Consider the following 16,875-nt stretch of genomic DNA (forward strand, 5'->3'; position numbering starts at 1 on the left):
AATATAGCAGAATTGAAACAAGAGCTACTTTTATATACTGATCATAGGTCCTTAAATTCCAATTTTAAATACTAACAAATCAGTCTAACCCTTTTCCATCTTTTTGTCCTCAGTACCATCTGAGATTGACAGTTCAACCTGAACTCTACCTTCTGAACACCATGGATGCTGACTCACTTGTGTCTAGATGACTGATAACTGATAGCCTGGGAAACTATATATGACCTACTTTCTCTTAGTCCTTTGTGCCAAGTGTTATGTTAATATATCTCTGTTTGTTCAGTGGTGAGTTTTGTTCAAACTTTTTGAACAAAAGGGAAAGATTTCCTCATAGGAAGGGTGTGAAAGGCTGATAGCTGTTAAGTGTAGGTCAGAGACCCACCCACCTCACAAGAGTCCTACAACTGCCAGAGTTAAATGATTAGCCTATGATGGCCACACACCCCTATGGGCTTGTGTCTGGACTTAGGCAATTTAAAAAATATATATGTGTGTATGTTTATCTAAACCTGAACATATCAGTTTAGGTAGAGTTTTATATAAAAGTGATAGATATGTTGTATTTTTTAAAACAAATATTGCTCAGATAAATCAGATATTTATTTTGTCTGAATCACAAATGACAAAGGAAAAAGAGCACTGTTCTTTTTCAGAATGAACTGGTCAAATTGACTTATTTTTAAAGTGATACTTGACTATGGCCGGTTAAACTTGACTTGGATTTAATTAAACAGCCCTTGGTAACTACTAGTATTAGTACATCATTTCCAAAGAAGACTTTTCTTTATTTGACAGTTATATTTCATCCTGGTTGTCAGCATGCTCTGTGATTGTTATTTTCTCTATTGTTTTTCTTGAATTTTTTTTTCAGAGATATGATGGTATTTTCCAAAGAGCTTAATACCTAGGAACGGGATCCAGAAATTATACTTTAACCAATGATCAGTTTTCCATACTGCATTGTGACTCAGCCCATTCTAGCATTTTAGGTATAAAAAGAATTCTAACATTGAACTTTGTAAGGCCCAACAGAAGATAATGATAATTTTCTTCCTAATGTATGTATAGTCCCACCGTGTCTTTTCTTCCCCCTTTTCCCATTAATACTCCAAACATGATTTCCAGGTCAAAGTCTATTTCTGTAGTGGCTAATGTTTCTAATGCTGACTCTCCTAGGGAATGTTAAGCATTTTAAGTTATTTATAGCAAGTGGTATGATATTAGAACTAGGCTGGGGCTTGGAAGATTAGTCCACAGGTCACAAACTGCCTGCCTGCATGTGGGTGATAGCTTTTTTTTTGATGCTCCTTCCTAACTAGGATTTTTTTTATTTCATAACTTTTTTTTTTTTTGAAGGGAGTCGAAACTGTTTACTTGACAACACAATTAAATAGCTGGTGGTTTAAAAGTCAGTCTAGGTTCAAGATGGCGGATTAGAAGGACGTGCGTACCCATCTCCTCCTGTAAGAGCAAAATATCGCAACTAGCTATTGAACAACCATTGACAGGAGGATGCTGGAGCCCACCAAAAAAAATACCCCATGCCTGCTAGTGTTGGAGACTCTCCCGTGGTGGCGTGGGTTGACAGTGGCTTACTGCAGGAACCTGGGCACCCATAGCAGCCTCCATAAAATTTGTATAATAAAACATTTAATACTTTTACTTGAAAGTTTCTGATTGAAAAGTCAGAAGATTTTCAACACCAGGCTCACATCCCTTCATGGAAGTGTAGTTGGCTTACACTGGAGGCACTATCCATTTTTAATGGAATACACTCCATGCCTTTTCTCATTTCCTTTCAGCACCAAAGGCACTGAGTTTACAAACCCTGCAGCCTTTGTATGTTTGAGCATCATTTTCCTCCTTCAGCATAAACCTTACTGCCTTATTTTAAAACTTAGCACCTTCCAGACATTGCCTTTGTTCATTTATAATTTGATCCTCTAAGTGGCAGGGATTTTTTTTTTACCAAGATGCTTCTTTAAAATGCCCTAATTTCTACTTTGTGGCCCTTGAAACTTCTCATAAGAGCAACAGCCTTGCCAAACAGGTTATAGAACTTCTGATCTTAAAAGTAAAACTGAGTTAACACCATTTATCAGCTTTTACTTGAAAAAGAAACTCAAAAAATGAGTTCCAGTGTTTTGGTTTCTTTATACAGCGACAGCAATTCTAGATGAATCAGTTTGTTAGAAGAGCCCATTTCTGAGTAAATACTTCATCTGTTTTTAATGCTGAGTGTGTTTTGGGAGAGGGAGGTCTTTCTGGTAGCCTTATTAGAAGTATCTTTTCATAGTGTAATCAGCATGAAGGATGACATTTCTATGCCAGAGGTCTTAAATTTTCCTGATTTCATGGAACATATTAGAGCCAACTGCTGGAATGTTTGTTCTAGTGGAATAGAGTAGTTGGATTCTTTCCTTGCCCGTTTTCTAAAGTGTTGACTGAAACATGTATGCCTGTTGGTGGCACTTGAAGAGCCTCATAGTAGGTACAGATGGCACCTTTAAAAATAATTACCCTGAGTCAGTAGAGAAAAGTATATATAATACACAGAACAGTGAGTTAGTGTCTAGACTGCAGATAGACTTTCAAACATTCCTGCATTTTTCCCTTCCCCAAACGCTAGACTTCACCTTTCAGTCAGAGTATTTCTCTACTACAGAAAATATCAAGGAAGAGGAAATTATCACCACAGATCATATTATATGCATTTTAGTGTATTTTTTGTTTTTTTACCGTGTATTCTTGTTTTTATCTCAGTGGGTACTTTTTTGTCCCCCCTTTGGTTTTCTTTCCCATGCCTGGAGTCAGAATAAATCTGAGGCATAGCAGTTGACTTCAACAAGATGGAACTAGTTTTTAGAACCTTAGGGCTTATAGAGGAGCTTGAGGCCTCAGGTATACTTCACATTTATTATCTTCTTTGTTTCTTGTGTTTTCTGCAGCGTCATGCCAGATTAGCAGTAGCACAAATGGGACTAAATCTTTCCACTCCCACAATACTGCCATTTGAAGGGAAAAGGGATTATTTTAGCAATTTACCTTTGTATTCCTAGAAATACTTTGAAGAAGTATAAAGATGAATACACAAATATTTAATGTTAGACATTTATGTTTGTGGTAAATAAGTCAAGTTTCTATATGAGAGTGAGGTGTAGAGTGGTAAACCAAAATTTTTTTTTTTTAAATTTCACTGTGTACCCCCCTTGCAGTGCACAGCCTTGCAGCTCCACTGGGGCCCTCAGGGCAGAACCAAATTTAAATAACAACATGGCCATTCATTTGCTTCTGATGTAATTTTTGCCCATTCTAAAAAGGACTTTATGAAAGCCTTAATTACCTTGCCCTGTCTGGAGAGAATTAAGCAATGAATACAGCATCACATTTAATATGGAGAAAATTTTTCTGTAGCCATTATATAACTCCTAATTTTCAGATTGATTTGGCAATAATATAGATTATTTTCTGCCACTAACTAAAAAATAAAAATTTTAAGTCAGAAAATCATGTCCTAAAAGAAATCATGTTCTAGAAGACATCAACAAATACATTTTTGAGTTGACTATTTATGATTGTTGATTTGGAAGTCAACATCTTAAACAATTGAAGGCTGTGAGAATTCTGGCTGAAACTTCTGCAGTATAATTTGCTATATATTGAAAATTCATTCTTCGTAAGTACTTTTCAGAAGGCTTCTTATTTTTCTTGTGTGTAACTTCATTTTTTGTACCTATTGAAGAATCGAGGTCTAATGTAATCCTTGTACATAGAGTAGAGAACACCTAGAAACAAAATATGTATGTCAATAGAGTATTCATGGGAAACAAACACTGCATTTCTTCACTTGTATTTTTTCTAAAACTAACCTACAATTAAAAACAAACACCCTCTACCTTATTAATTTTTGGTTTAGATCATAAAAGTGGCTCTAGGGAAAAAACAAAACAAAACTCAACTTTGATCCCTGAGTTGGGAAGATCCCCGGAGTAGGAAATAGCAACACACTTGAACCAACCCAGTATTCTTGCCCGGAAAATCCCATGGACCGAGAAGCCTGGTGGGCTATACAGTCCATGGGGTCACAAAGAGTAGGACACAATGTAGGTATTTCCTGGAGTTCTGATCCCAATGCTTTTCTCACCTCATTCACACCTATTGTTTCACTCCTAAGCAAGTAGATCTCTCTTCTGAGAGTGAGACCTATATATAGACTATATTAAATGTGACATTTCAACGTCCCATATGTAGATGGTCTCCAAAACTTGTATACAAGCAACTATGTTGAGCATGCCCCTGTAGGTGCATTTATAAACAAAATAAATGTACTATAGCCAGTCAATATACTGATAAATCTTTTTCATTTTGTTTTTGGCTTTGGCTGCACAGTGTGGCATGTGTGCTTGGGTGCAAAATCATCTCGGCTGTGTCTCTTTACGACCTTATGGACTGTAGCGCACTAAGCTCCTCTGTCCATGGGATTCTCCAGGCAAGAATACTGGTGTGGGTGGTCATGCCCTCCTCCAGGGGATCTTCCTGAATCAGGGATTGAACCCACATCTCTACATTGGCAGGCAGGTTCTTTACCACTAGCACCACCCAGGAAGCCCAGTAAGGCATGCAGGATTTTAATTTCTCCACCAGGGATAGAACCCATCCATGCCCCCTGAATTGGGAGTGTGGAGGGAAGTCCCACCGCAGTCATCTTTCTAAACTGTTATTCTGACTATGTTACTCCCCTGTTTAAACCCTTCACTGGTTTACTTCGTCTTGTTACTCCTCAACTAGCAACCATGAAAATCTATAGGGGGATCTGTTTTATATCACTTTAGCTAAGCTGTTACTATGTTTTCCAGGATTCCCTTCTCTGCATGGTGGTGGTGGTAGTTTAGTCACTAAGTCGTGTCCAACTCTTGCGATCCCATGGACTGTAGCCCGTCAGGATCCTCTGTCCATGGGATTTTCTAGGCAAGAATATTTGAGTGGTTTGCCATTTCCTTCTCCAGGGGATCTTCCCCAACCCAGGGATTGAACCCGGGTCTCCTGCACTGCAGGCAGATTCTTTACCAACTGAACTACCAGGGAAGCCTCCTTCTCTGCATAGTTCTGAGTTAGCTTGGCCATGAGAGACATTTTACTTGAGATTTGAAAGTGAAAGGATACCTTTCCAAATACTTTTTGCACTTGTCAGGCTTGGTACAGAGGACCAGGTGCTATTATAGTTGGTGTGTGTTGTTGTTTATCTGCTGGCTCTCTTTGCTACTGTTGGGCAGCAGTCAGGCCCACAGGTCTTTCAGCTCCTTATGAATCTCCTCTATTAGCTTTTCTGGCTCCTGGACCAGACATGGATAATAGAGGGTTCCAGCTTTTCTTAAAGTTCATGCCATTTAGGTCGGAGTCGACATGATTCTGACTCAAGTTTCCACTTGTCTTTGTGGGTTCCAGTTCATCCTTGCAGATTCTAGTTTCTTTTTCCTTCCCAACTGCTGCCTTGTTCAGGTGCCAGGATTAGAAATAAAACCAACAGCCTGACATGGACTGTTTAACCAGCTACCCAAATTGCTTAAGGTCGTATCTCTATAATAAATCCCTTTTTCGGTATCACTACTAGTAGTTTTAGAAGGAAATGGCAACCCACTCCAGTATTGTTGCCTGGGAAATTCCATGGAGAGAGGAGCATGGCTACAGTCCATGAGGTTATGAAAGAGTTGGACATGATTTAGTGACTAAACAACTAGTAGTTTTGCTTATCTTATTGAACAGAATGATACAGAATTTGGTATTAGAAGCTCCCAGAGGAGCATAACCCTAACATAACATAACATAACCCAGAGGATTGGTTCTGTGAATTAGTTCTGGGTTATTTGGAGTTGGTTCTCCAATATGATTAGATTTAAAGGTATTAATGGCCTTTCTCCCCCGTTTCAGTGGCTAAGAGTATGCTGACAGTCCATGGCATACATTAGCAAAACATTAAAAAATTATCACCTTGCAGATACCCTACCATGTGCCTATAGAAAGCAAGGCTTTAGGTGATCAAGTATATACTGCCATAGACCATTTCGTGGAAATAAGGAGTATAATATAGTTGGTTACTTCTAAGTGTACTGGAAAACTTGGGAAAACTATACAATGGGCTCATGACGTTTTTTTTAAACATGCAATTTATTTATTTTTATTTAGATACACAAGGTCTCAGTTACAGCATGTGGGATCTAGTTCCCTGATCAGGGATCAAATCCAAGTCCCTGCATTGGGAGCTTGGAGTCTTAGCCACTGGACCTCCAGGGAAGTCCCTAAGCTTATAGCTTTTAATTCCTAGCTCAGGTTTGCATGAGGGAACTGAAAGCTTTAGACTTTCCAAAAAGAAACTCAATTCCTGTGGCCATGAGATTGCTATTTTTGAAAAATATCCACAGAGTCTAATCTTGTGAGTGATTAATCACAACACAAAATGAATTCCCAGCCTCACAACACCTCTTATATTAAAGTTTAGGGCATTGCTTTGGAAGGAATGGGACTCTGAAAATTGGAATAGGGACATACGGTCAGATTTCAGTGAAAGTGGGTCCTTGAGCCCCAATATTTTACTGACACTCCTATAGAGAAACAGTCCTCTATATCTGTCTGAGAAAGATTGAAACTTGGGCCAAAAAGTAGTCTCCACTAAATGAAGCTGAAATACCAGAACTTCCTTAGTATACTTCCATGGCAGAGCAGTGATTCTTCTGACCTATGGAGTAGGGGCTCTTATGGTAGGGAAAGCTAAGTGTAAACCATTCTATATGCATCTATCATCAAAGTAATACTGCATTCCCAGGGGGATTGTATAGCTTAGTATCATCAGCAATGACTTTAAAGATGCCAGGGTGGTGATTTCTACCACATCTCTATTCATTTTGCCTCTTTTGCCAGAAGGCAGAGAGATCTTAAAGAATGATAATGGATTTATAAAAACTTAATCAGGTGATCAGTCTAATTGCAGCTACCGTACATGTGTGGTTTCAGTGCTATAGCAAATCAGCCTAATTTTTGCTATCTGATTTGCAGCTGTTAATCTGATGGATTGCTTTTTTCTGTATACCCTTTAGTAAAGACTGTCAGAAGCAGTTTGCTTTCATCTGGCAGGGCCAGCGGTATACTTTCAGTGTTGAGTCTCAGGACTGTGTGAACTTTCCAGCCCTATGCCACAATCTAGTCTGTAGGACCTTGATCATCTCTATTCCACAGTATATCACATCAGTCCGTTACACTGATCGGATCTATCAAGGGGAAATTGCTACTATATTCTTAGGCTAGGGAGAAGGGTGTCTGGAATGTATACCTTCTGGGGCATTTCTTAGTATTCCCATGTCCTGTGATTAAAGAAGGAGGAAAATTACACCCAATACAGGAAGGATGATTAATGACCCACATCATTTAAGAATGAAGGTTTGTGTTAACACCCCAGTCAAATAACTATGAATAGCCAAGGTGCTTTTGGAAGGCAAAGGATGGATAAAATGTCTAGTGGAAAAACATGGTTATAATATGAGCCATGCTCACCTGACCAGTAGCAGAAACAAAGACTGTGATGGTTATGAATATTCTTCCTTATTTTTATATGAATACACTTGTGTATATTCACCAGTTTTTTGTTTTTTTTTTTTTTACTGTTTGCCACTTTCACTTACCTACCATCTAATATAAAAAATGTTAATAGTAGTTAACCTTATATCTCAGTATTTAAGTCACAGGATATCAAAAGGGAACATGACTCAGCTCAAAAATGAATCAATATCACCCAAACGGACTTTGTATCCTCCTGGGGAGAGAGTTAGCATGTTTTTGGTTGTACAAGGCATGTTTGATTTTGCCGTTTGTCTTTATTTGAAGGTAAGTGTATTAAGAGATGTATATACAGATGCCAGCTGGACAAGGAGTAGAAGGTGATGGATTTGTATTGTGTCAACTTAGCTAAAATGTAACTAGGTTTTCCAGAATTCCTTTCCTTTTGTCAACTACAAATTGGCACTTGCCATCTACCTCGATAAGTATTAAATCATGTGCTGCTGCTGCAGCTCTTGATTTTCAACACCCCCTGAAAGGAGTTTAGGGTAGAAAGCAGATATGAGCCATTCTGTGCTCAGGGGAAGACTGGGAAGACAGGTCTTCAGATAGTTAGATATTTTCAGGAGCTGACTTTATGAGCCCAATTCTTTTATCTCCTATCTAGAAAAGCACTAAAATCCTTCATGGTGATGACTATTCTTTGTGACTACCAGAAAGACTAGCAGACTAGCAGAAGACTAGCTAGAAACCTTTTGGAAAAATATGTGCTTGACTCTATGTATTCCCCCTTCACCAAAATCACATACATAATGATGTTACCCCCACTCCACCCCACCCCTGCCTCTTTGGAGTAGTTTCTGAGTTATCTGAGGTGTTGTCTCCCAGGCTGAAATCTTCATTTTGCCCCAAATAAACCTCAATTTGCAACTGTCACATTGTGCATTTTTTTAAGTCAAAACTTTCATTCCCTGAAAAACTGCACAGGAGACATTTAGCATGAACCTAGAAGGCTGAAGTAAAGCAGCAGCCAAGTTCTTTTAACCCGACAAGGCACTGCTGCAGCATGTTTTTCCCATCTGCGGGGCCACTTTGTTGGCATGGGGCAGCAATCAGGAGTGTAGCTACTATGGCTCCTGCTGAATTTCCTCTTTCACTTTCTCTGACTCCTTGGCCAGGTCTGTGTTTAGTTCCAGGATGAGGGGCATCAGCTTTTTCTGTCACTCCCAGCATCTACTTTGAAGGCTTAGAAATGGTGAGAAGTCCACAAGGATTCCAGAATATCCTGTGTGTTCTAGGTCATCCTTATAGGTTCTAGATTTTCCTTGCTTTTCTCATTTTTCATCTACCATTTCTTAATAACTGCTTGCTCTGACCACTTCAGGTCCCAGTTCCGGATACATAAGCAAGAGCCTTACAATTACATAAATCCAAATACCTACAACAAATCTCTTACTTTATGCTACTACTAGTAGTTTTACAGTCTCAACAATCACAGATTAACTCACCTACCATACTGCTACGCAGAGTTCCACTAACATGCCATGCTTTTATGACTTTTTCCTCTGCCTGGAGTCCCGACTTCCTTCTCTGCTTAGCTATTTCCTCTTCATTCTTGGCTCATCACATGGTTTGCATTCTTAGAGAAGCCTCCCCTGAATTCTCAGCTCTAAATGCCCCTCCTTTATGCTTGCGCTTCCAGAGCAACCTGTTATTTTGTTGTAGTACATTTGACTTTATATTGTCTTCTCCTGCTCTTGGTCTCTCTCCCTAAGGAGACTAAACTGTTTGAGGGTAGGGAGTTACTTTTTATATCTCTAGACCAGCACAGTGCCTTGCACATAGCACATGCGCAGTGTTTGCTGAATGATGAAAATGAGAACACATTACTGTGTAGTAATGTTTCCTGTTGTATTTTGTTCAAGTATCACATATCACAGCTCATAGTAAGAAAATAATTACCACATAACTCCCTCTGTGCAAGTCCCACACTCATCATCTCATAATCCTAGACCTACTCAGGCTGAATATACTTTGCATAGAATAAATGGGAGTTAAGAACATTGTGACTTGTTCTTATTAATATAGACAAAAAAACCTTAGATAATTTAGGTCCCAAAGTAGATTCTTTTTCTATCTGAACTATCTGATTTAGCTGTTGATATAACCTGAATAAACCAGATAATTTTACACCATTCTTTGGATTTGACTGTGTAAATGTCACTTAATTTACAGACTAATAAAAAAAATTGCCTATCGCTCAAGCTGAATAGCTGAGTTACATAGGGTATAAACTATTCACTGCTCCTTTTACTACAGAGGATAATACAAACTATAACCTAGTTCTCTACTAGGTTTTTCCTTTTTAAAATTGAAGTATATTTCACATACAACATTATGGTGTAGAACATAATGATTCTGTATTTGTATGTATTGTGAAATGATCATCACAATAAGCCAAGTTAACATCTATCACCAGATATAGTTACAGAATTTTTTCTTTTGATGAGAACTTTCAAGATCTACTCTCTTAGCAACCTTCAAATATGCAATACAGCATTATTAACTATAGTCACCATGCTATAAATTATATCCCCATGTATTTTATAACTGGAATTTTGTACCTTTGCCTACTGAGTTTTTTTTTTTTCAGTGCTTAAACTACCAAGACATTAAGCCTATAACTGGCCAGCAACCTCAACCAAGTGAAGATTGCTGCCTTTCTTTCCAGTCCTCCTCCATTAATCATCTTGATCCAATATTTATGAATGAATATGAATGAATGAATAAATAAAAATATGCTCTAATCTGAGTGAATTAATAATAAAAATACTCTCAAAGATGGTTGAGTCATATACAAATTAAGTAGGTTACCTAGAGTCACAGCTCCTACAACAAATCCTTGGGCAGCAACTCTCATGTGAATAAGATGAATGGACATTTTCTGATCTCTTCTGTATTTTAACTTGTAAAGACCATAGGACACCACAGTCACAAAGCCTGCTATCCCTGTAAATTAAAAAAGTAGAGATTATATAAATAGCAGGCTAAAATTTCCCAAGAACTTAGAGATTTGAATAAAGGACTGCCCAAGGGATCAGTATGTGGAAGATAAGCAGGCAAAACACCAAAAAATACTTCATTAATGGATTCAGTATTTGCAGTTTTGACTATTTCAGAAAAAATCGAATTGTGTAGTATAGAAACTTGTCTAGTGGTTTTCCTGAGGCATGGTTTCAAATTTGTAAGCAGTTAAGACTTTTATTTGGGGCAAGCTGTTTAACCAGTGAGTGAACCAACCAAAATCTCAACATTCATAGCTTTTGGGTGTTTGGCTTTATTCCTCTCTGGTTTTTATTAATATTAGATAAGGAGTAAATCTAGTGAAGTGAAAGAAACTTTAATATCTTAAGTGAAAATGACATGTTGAGTTTTAGTAAGAGGTAAAAAGGTGTGAATATTTGCATGAGAAGCCTGTGACTCTGGGAAGAACTGTGATTCTAAAAAATTCCAGAAGCCCATACAAATATTTTTTTACATATGTCAAGAACTGAATATACTGCTGTGACAACCAAGATTCTATGCAGTTGACTCTAACACAGAAAACTGAATAGGAATCAACTGAATAGGGAAAATTCTAGTAAGTGATTTGAAACAGTGTGAGAAGTTAATCCATGACAAATCAAAATAACCATATAACAAATAAGGGGATAACTATCTGAACTAGCTTGAATTTACATCTCACACCAGACCCTACAAAAAAACTCTGGATGGGTTAGAATTAAGTATGAAAACAAAGCAAATTTATCAAAAAAATATAGAAGAAAATAAAACAGAATATGACATCTAAAAAAGGAGTAAGGTAGACTTAAAGTGAGGACAAAAATACTGTATTTTGATGACAGAATAAAGGAAACTTCTGCATGGTAAAAGTGTGGCTCTATTTTGGGGGATCTCTCTTCTACTGATTTATGCATCTACCTTCATCAATACCACATTGTCTTGACTACTATATCTGTATAGTAACCCTTAATATCAGGTAAGGATGATTCCTCCCACTTAGTACTTTTTCTCCAAAAAGGTTTCTTTATGTCAAACCTCAACATGAATCAGTCATAGATATACATGTATCCCCTCTTGAAGCTCCCTCCCATCTCCCTCCCCATCCCACCCCTCTAGGTTAATACAGAGCCCCTGTTTGAATTTCCTGAGCCATACAGCAAAGCAATTATCCTTCAATAAAAAATAAGTAAAATTTTAAAAAAGGTTATTTTAGCCATTCTAGAACTTTTGCTTTTATATGAATTTTAGAATAAGCTTGTTTATATCTACAAAAAAAACTCATTGCTGGTATTTTGATAGGAATTACACTAAACCCATAGATGAGTTTGGGGAAAACTGACATCTTTATTGAGTCATACAATCCACGAACACAACAGTCTCTATATTCATTAAGGTCTTCTTTGATTTCTTTCATTAGCATTTTGTATTTTTCACCATACAGATTCTCTACATGTTTTCTGAAGCTTGAAAGTGTATTAGTCACTCAGTCATGTCTGACTCTTTGCAACACCATGGATTGTAGCCTCCTGCCTGTCCCCTGTTCATGGAATTCTCCAGGCAAGAGTACTGAAGTGAGTAGCTATTCCCTTCTCTAGGGAATCTTCCTGATTCAGGGATTGAACCCAGGTCTCCTGCACTACAGACAGATTCTTTACTGTCTGAGCCACCAGGAAAACCCTAATCATTTCATTTTCTTTAGGGTGACTGTAAATGGTCTCATGTCTTTCATTTTGGCTTCCATGTGTTTGTTGTTAGTATATGGAAACGCAATTGATGCTAAAGTAGAATAGCAAGTTTTGACTATGTTGGCATGTGTTTGTCTCTATGGGTGGGTGAGGATATATTAATTATCTCAGATCCACTTAATAAATGGAAATAAGAATCAGAGTAAATAATCACATTTATATGAATATTTTGTATGCTAATTAGCAATAAATGAAATTGAAATAAAAATGACAAACAAAAGCCACAAAAAACAAATTATAGTAAAACAATGATGGCAGGTACACTGAGAAACAGGTACAATGCTGAAAGCTCTGTAAAGATTTAGCCAAATCATTCTGGAAAGAAATCTGAAAAGATATAATAATTGATATTAAACTGAACATGTGAGAAGTTTAAGAGGGAAAGGACATATGTATACCTATGACTGATTCATGTTGATATATGACAGAAACCATCACAATATTGTAAAGTAATTACCCTCCAATTAAAAATAAAATTAAAAAAACTGAACATGCTTCATGCCCTGAAAATTCTGCTTTGGGGAAAATACTCCAAGGAAGTAAGCAAAAGAAAAGTCAAGAAGCTGACACAAAGATGTTTACAGCTACACTATGTATGACGAAAAACAAAACAATCCAAATGGCCCAAACAGAGGAAAAACTATCAGAGCTGTAAAAAAATTGTAAATATAATCATATTATAGTATAATATACTACTATGAAATGTTAAGTAAAAGAAGCAAAAACAAATAATCTATTGACACAGAGTTTAAATACATGTAATGTATTTAAAGTGTCATTATTTAGACCTTAGCAGTGACCATAAGATTTTAAACAATATAAATCAGTTATAACGACAGAAGTCAAGATAAGAAATTAAAATGTTCTATAAATTATCTGAGGATACTCCATCCTGTGGCAGAAAATACTTAGTAGATATTCTTAATAAAACAAGTAAAACAAACTAATAATATATATACAAATTTTATCATTTAGCTTTCCAGTAGGAACTTGGCTCTCTTCCCTTATTAAGACTCTGTTCTTACTGAAATTTGTTTTGCTTCTTTCAGAAATTAAAGTCAGAACCTTTCCTGTTTTCCATACAGCATCTCTGTAGTTGGCATATAATTGAGTTTAGCTGGAAACACTTTTATCTTTCTACTTTAATCACCCTAAATGTCTCTGGAAAAACAATTTAACTTACAACAGACACAGTGATTAGTCTGTTCATTATAGTGATCTGTTCAAGTGACACTGAGTTCTTGAATTTTTTTTTCTAGTTAAAAATGCTAAAGATGATGAATAAATCACTATAAAATTATTTGCCTTCATTTCTTGTGCTAGTACAAGCCTTAATCAAATTAAGTGAAACTTTTAAACACAGAATACTACTTTAAAGTAAAATTTTGATTCTTTTTGATACGTGAATAATGACACATAAAGTTGCTAGATTTGTAGTGACATTTAATGGAAACATATGACTTATACCTATTTAGAAGCTTTTGTGGAATTAATCACAAACTTATGTGTGTCTGATTAATACATATATATATTTAAATTTTATTGAAGTATAATTGATTTACAACCTTGTATTAATTTCTGCTATACAACAAAGTGATTCTGTTTTACATATATATTTTCTTATTCATATTCTTTTCCATTTATAGTTAATCACACTATATTGAGTCTAGTTACCTATGTATATATATGATTTAAATACTTTTTAAAAAATAGTTTCCAGACTAAACACAAGGAAAGAGGGATGGCTGAAGTATACAATAATAATGCTTAGGGCAGCTAAAGTATCCAAAAGAGAAGGAAGAGAAAGCTTAGCTTTTGAAACAAAATACTGGTGCTTAGATTTTTTTTTAAACTCCATATATATATATATATATATATATATATATATATATATAGTATTTGATAAAAATGTAAACACATTAACTATGTGTTGGGAAAGGATAAAGAGGCCAAGACTCCAGATACAATTATAATAATATTGATACTTCTTGCATCAAGAGTTTATTTAACCATCAATCTTAGCACCTGGAACACATCAGGAAGCCAACAACAAGCCTCAACAACAACAGACTTTCATTCAGAGCTTCTTAACTCTGAATTGACTCACAGTTCTTTTGAGCTTGGGTATCTAGCTTCTGGCAACACAGAATATTAGAAGCAGAAGTTTCTGATGGTACCCAACAGTAATGGAAGAAAGAGAAAGATTTATAAACATTGGACACAAGAACTTAAAGAGATATGTAGATCTTCCTTAACTTGTGATTGGATTACATCTTGATAAACCCATCATAAGTTGAAAATACTGTAAGTCAAAAATCCATTTAATACAACCTCACCTATTGAACATCATAACAGCCTAGCCAACTTTAAACGTGCTCAGAGTACTTACGTTAGCCTGTAGTTAGGCAAAGTCATTGAATACAAAGCCTACTTTATAATACAGTGTTGAATATCTCATGTAATTTATTGAATATTGTACTGAAAGTGAAAAACAGGATGTTGGGTACAGAGTGGTTGTAAGGGTATTGGTTGTTTATCTTCATGATGGTGATGCTGACTGGGAGCTGCTGCTGTCCAGCACCATCATAAGAGTATTGTATCACATATCGTTAGCCCAGGAAAAGACAACATTCAAAGTATGATTTCTACTTGAACGCAGATTGCTTTCTCATCATCTCAAAGTCAAAAAGTTGTAACTCTGTATACAGAGTCTCTGTATACATCTCAATAGTTCCTAACAGACTCAGTCTAATAAACTGAATTGGCTGCTACTGATTCTGAGTCATTATAGAAAAGTTACAGTCCATTCAATCAATTCTATTTAGACTGGTTGGGAAGTTTAAAAAAATTTTTTTTAATATAAAACTGTAATTTTACTTTTCATATTTATTTATTGGCTGTGGCAAGAGGCATGTGGGATCCTAGTTCCCCAACTAGGGATTGAACCCACGCCCCCTGCACTGAACATGCAGAATCTTAACCACTGGACCACAAGGGAAGTACTTGGCAACAAGTACTTTTAAATAGACTGTGAATGAAAATGAATTAAACAGAATAAAAATTTGATGTTTCATAATAATAGTAGCTAACATTTACTGAGTATTTGTCATACACTAGGAACTGTGCTGAAAGTTTAACTCATACATGCATAGAAGGGGTTAGCTTCAATTATCTGAAAGTATTCAATTATATAAAAGATTTCAATACTCAAAGATACTGGTTGAGGTATTATTGTGTTATTACAAACAGTTTTACAGTATCCAGTCAAGGCTTGTACTTACCTACAGGGACAAATGGGGAGTCTCTAGATTTTCTGATCAGTCGGGATAACTGGCCTTCATCTTCATCTGCTGACCACTGGTTATCTGAAGACATTTTTCTCTCTAATAACTAGGGGATAAATGTGGTTGCTATGAATGCTCAGAAAGAATCTGTTTCCCTCTTCCAATATCCTCTTGATTACATGTTCTTCATTTGTTTGACATGACTGTCTGCTCAACTGAAATAAAGTTATCTTTCCTTTACCCTCTGCATTGTGGAATCCTTTCATTTTGTTTAGGGGTGGAGGAAAAAGAAATATACAGAGTGGTAAATAATAATCAGATCCCATGAATACAGAGTAAAAACATAGATCATATAAGTGTTATTCAGTCCCCTTTCACTGCTCAGCATTTGTAATCATTGGGAATCTCAGAACTTCCACAGAGAGTAAGAGCAGAGTTTCTTTTACAAAATACAGTTTTAAAGAATAATGGCAAAGCCAACATAGGCAAAAATAACTCCAGATTTACAGTTATTGGGAGAATGACCACTCCAGTTCTGCAGAATGTGTAGGGTACTATAAAGTCATTGAGATTTTTACCAAGCTCCTACCATGTACCAGGTGCTACCCTAGTCAATGGAAATAATCTTCCTTGTCTGCACAGGATGAATGAGGAAGCTAGCAAAAGCAACTGTAATCACAATCAACATGATCTGGAAGTATCTGTTTGTTATCCGTGCAACCCTCTATTTTTAACCCTCAAATCTGAAATACGATGGCTTCATTCTTTGATATCAATCAGCTTTCATCAGAAAATGTAATCTGGTAAGTGGCAGAAGCACAATACCTTTAGCGTACTCCACCACTTGCAGCCTGTCTTCTGGTGTTCGCTTAGCAGGAAGCCGTGGATCAGAACAGGCTTTGCAAAGACGGGACACGTTTAGGTGCAATTTCTAACTAATTGATGATGGGAAAGCCAGTGCCCTCCCCAGTAAGGGGGAGTGGCCAGCTGGTATTGGCCAAGGTTTCATAAGCCCCAGCTGGAAACTTACTAGTAGCAGGACCTGGACCACAAACATTAGGTTTTCGAAGATAGCATTCAAGGAAACATTAAGCTTTTCAAGAAAAGGCCTTTCCTTCTGCCTTCAAAAGGGCGCTCCCAATTCCTGAGTCCCCATTACCCAACTCCTATTCCAGAAATTGAATGGAAAGTGGGGGCAGGGTTACAACAGTGGGTTTGTAGGTGGGAGTGGGGTT

At 36.7% G+C, this 16,875-nt stretch overlaps 1 protein-coding gene across 1 annotated transcript; it reads right to left on the bottom strand.

The window, feature by feature from the left end:
- Positions 1-3,720: 3,720 nt before the first annotated feature.
- HIGD1C (HIG1 hypoxia inducible domain family member 1C) lies at positions 3,721-15,731 on the bottom strand. The gene is made up of 3 exons (XM_061122730.1): positions 15,638-15,731; positions 10,423-10,557; positions 3,721-3,785 (listed from the first exon to the last, which is right to left on the bottom strand). The coding sequence occupies exons 1-3, from the start codon at positions 15,729-15,731 to the stop codon at positions 3,721-3,723; spliced, it is 294 nt and encodes a 97-aa protein (XP_060978713.1).
- Positions 15,732-16,875: the final 1,144 nt, after the last annotated feature.

Source organism: Dama dama, chromosome 3 (genome assembly GCF_033118175.1).
Source record: "Dama dama isolate Ldn47 chromosome 3, ASM3311817v1, whole genome shotgun sequence".
NCBI lineage: Eukaryota > Metazoa > Chordata > Mammalia > Artiodactyla > Cervidae > Dama > Dama dama.

Bases quoted from the DNA above. Each gene is read 5' to 3' on its own strand.
- HIGD1C (XM_061122730.1), bottom strand. From the start codon at position 15,731: ATGTCTTCAGATAACCAGTGGTCAGCAGATGAAGATGAAGGCCAGTTA. The intron at 10,558-15,637 runs GTAAGTACAAGC...TTTAATTTACAG, and splicing joins CTCCCCATTTGTCCCTGTAG to GGATAGCAGGCTTTGTGACT. The intron at 3,786-10,422 runs GTAACCTACTTA...TTTTGTTTCTAG, and splicing joins TGTAGGAGCTGTGACTCTAG to GTGTTCTCTACTCTATGTAC.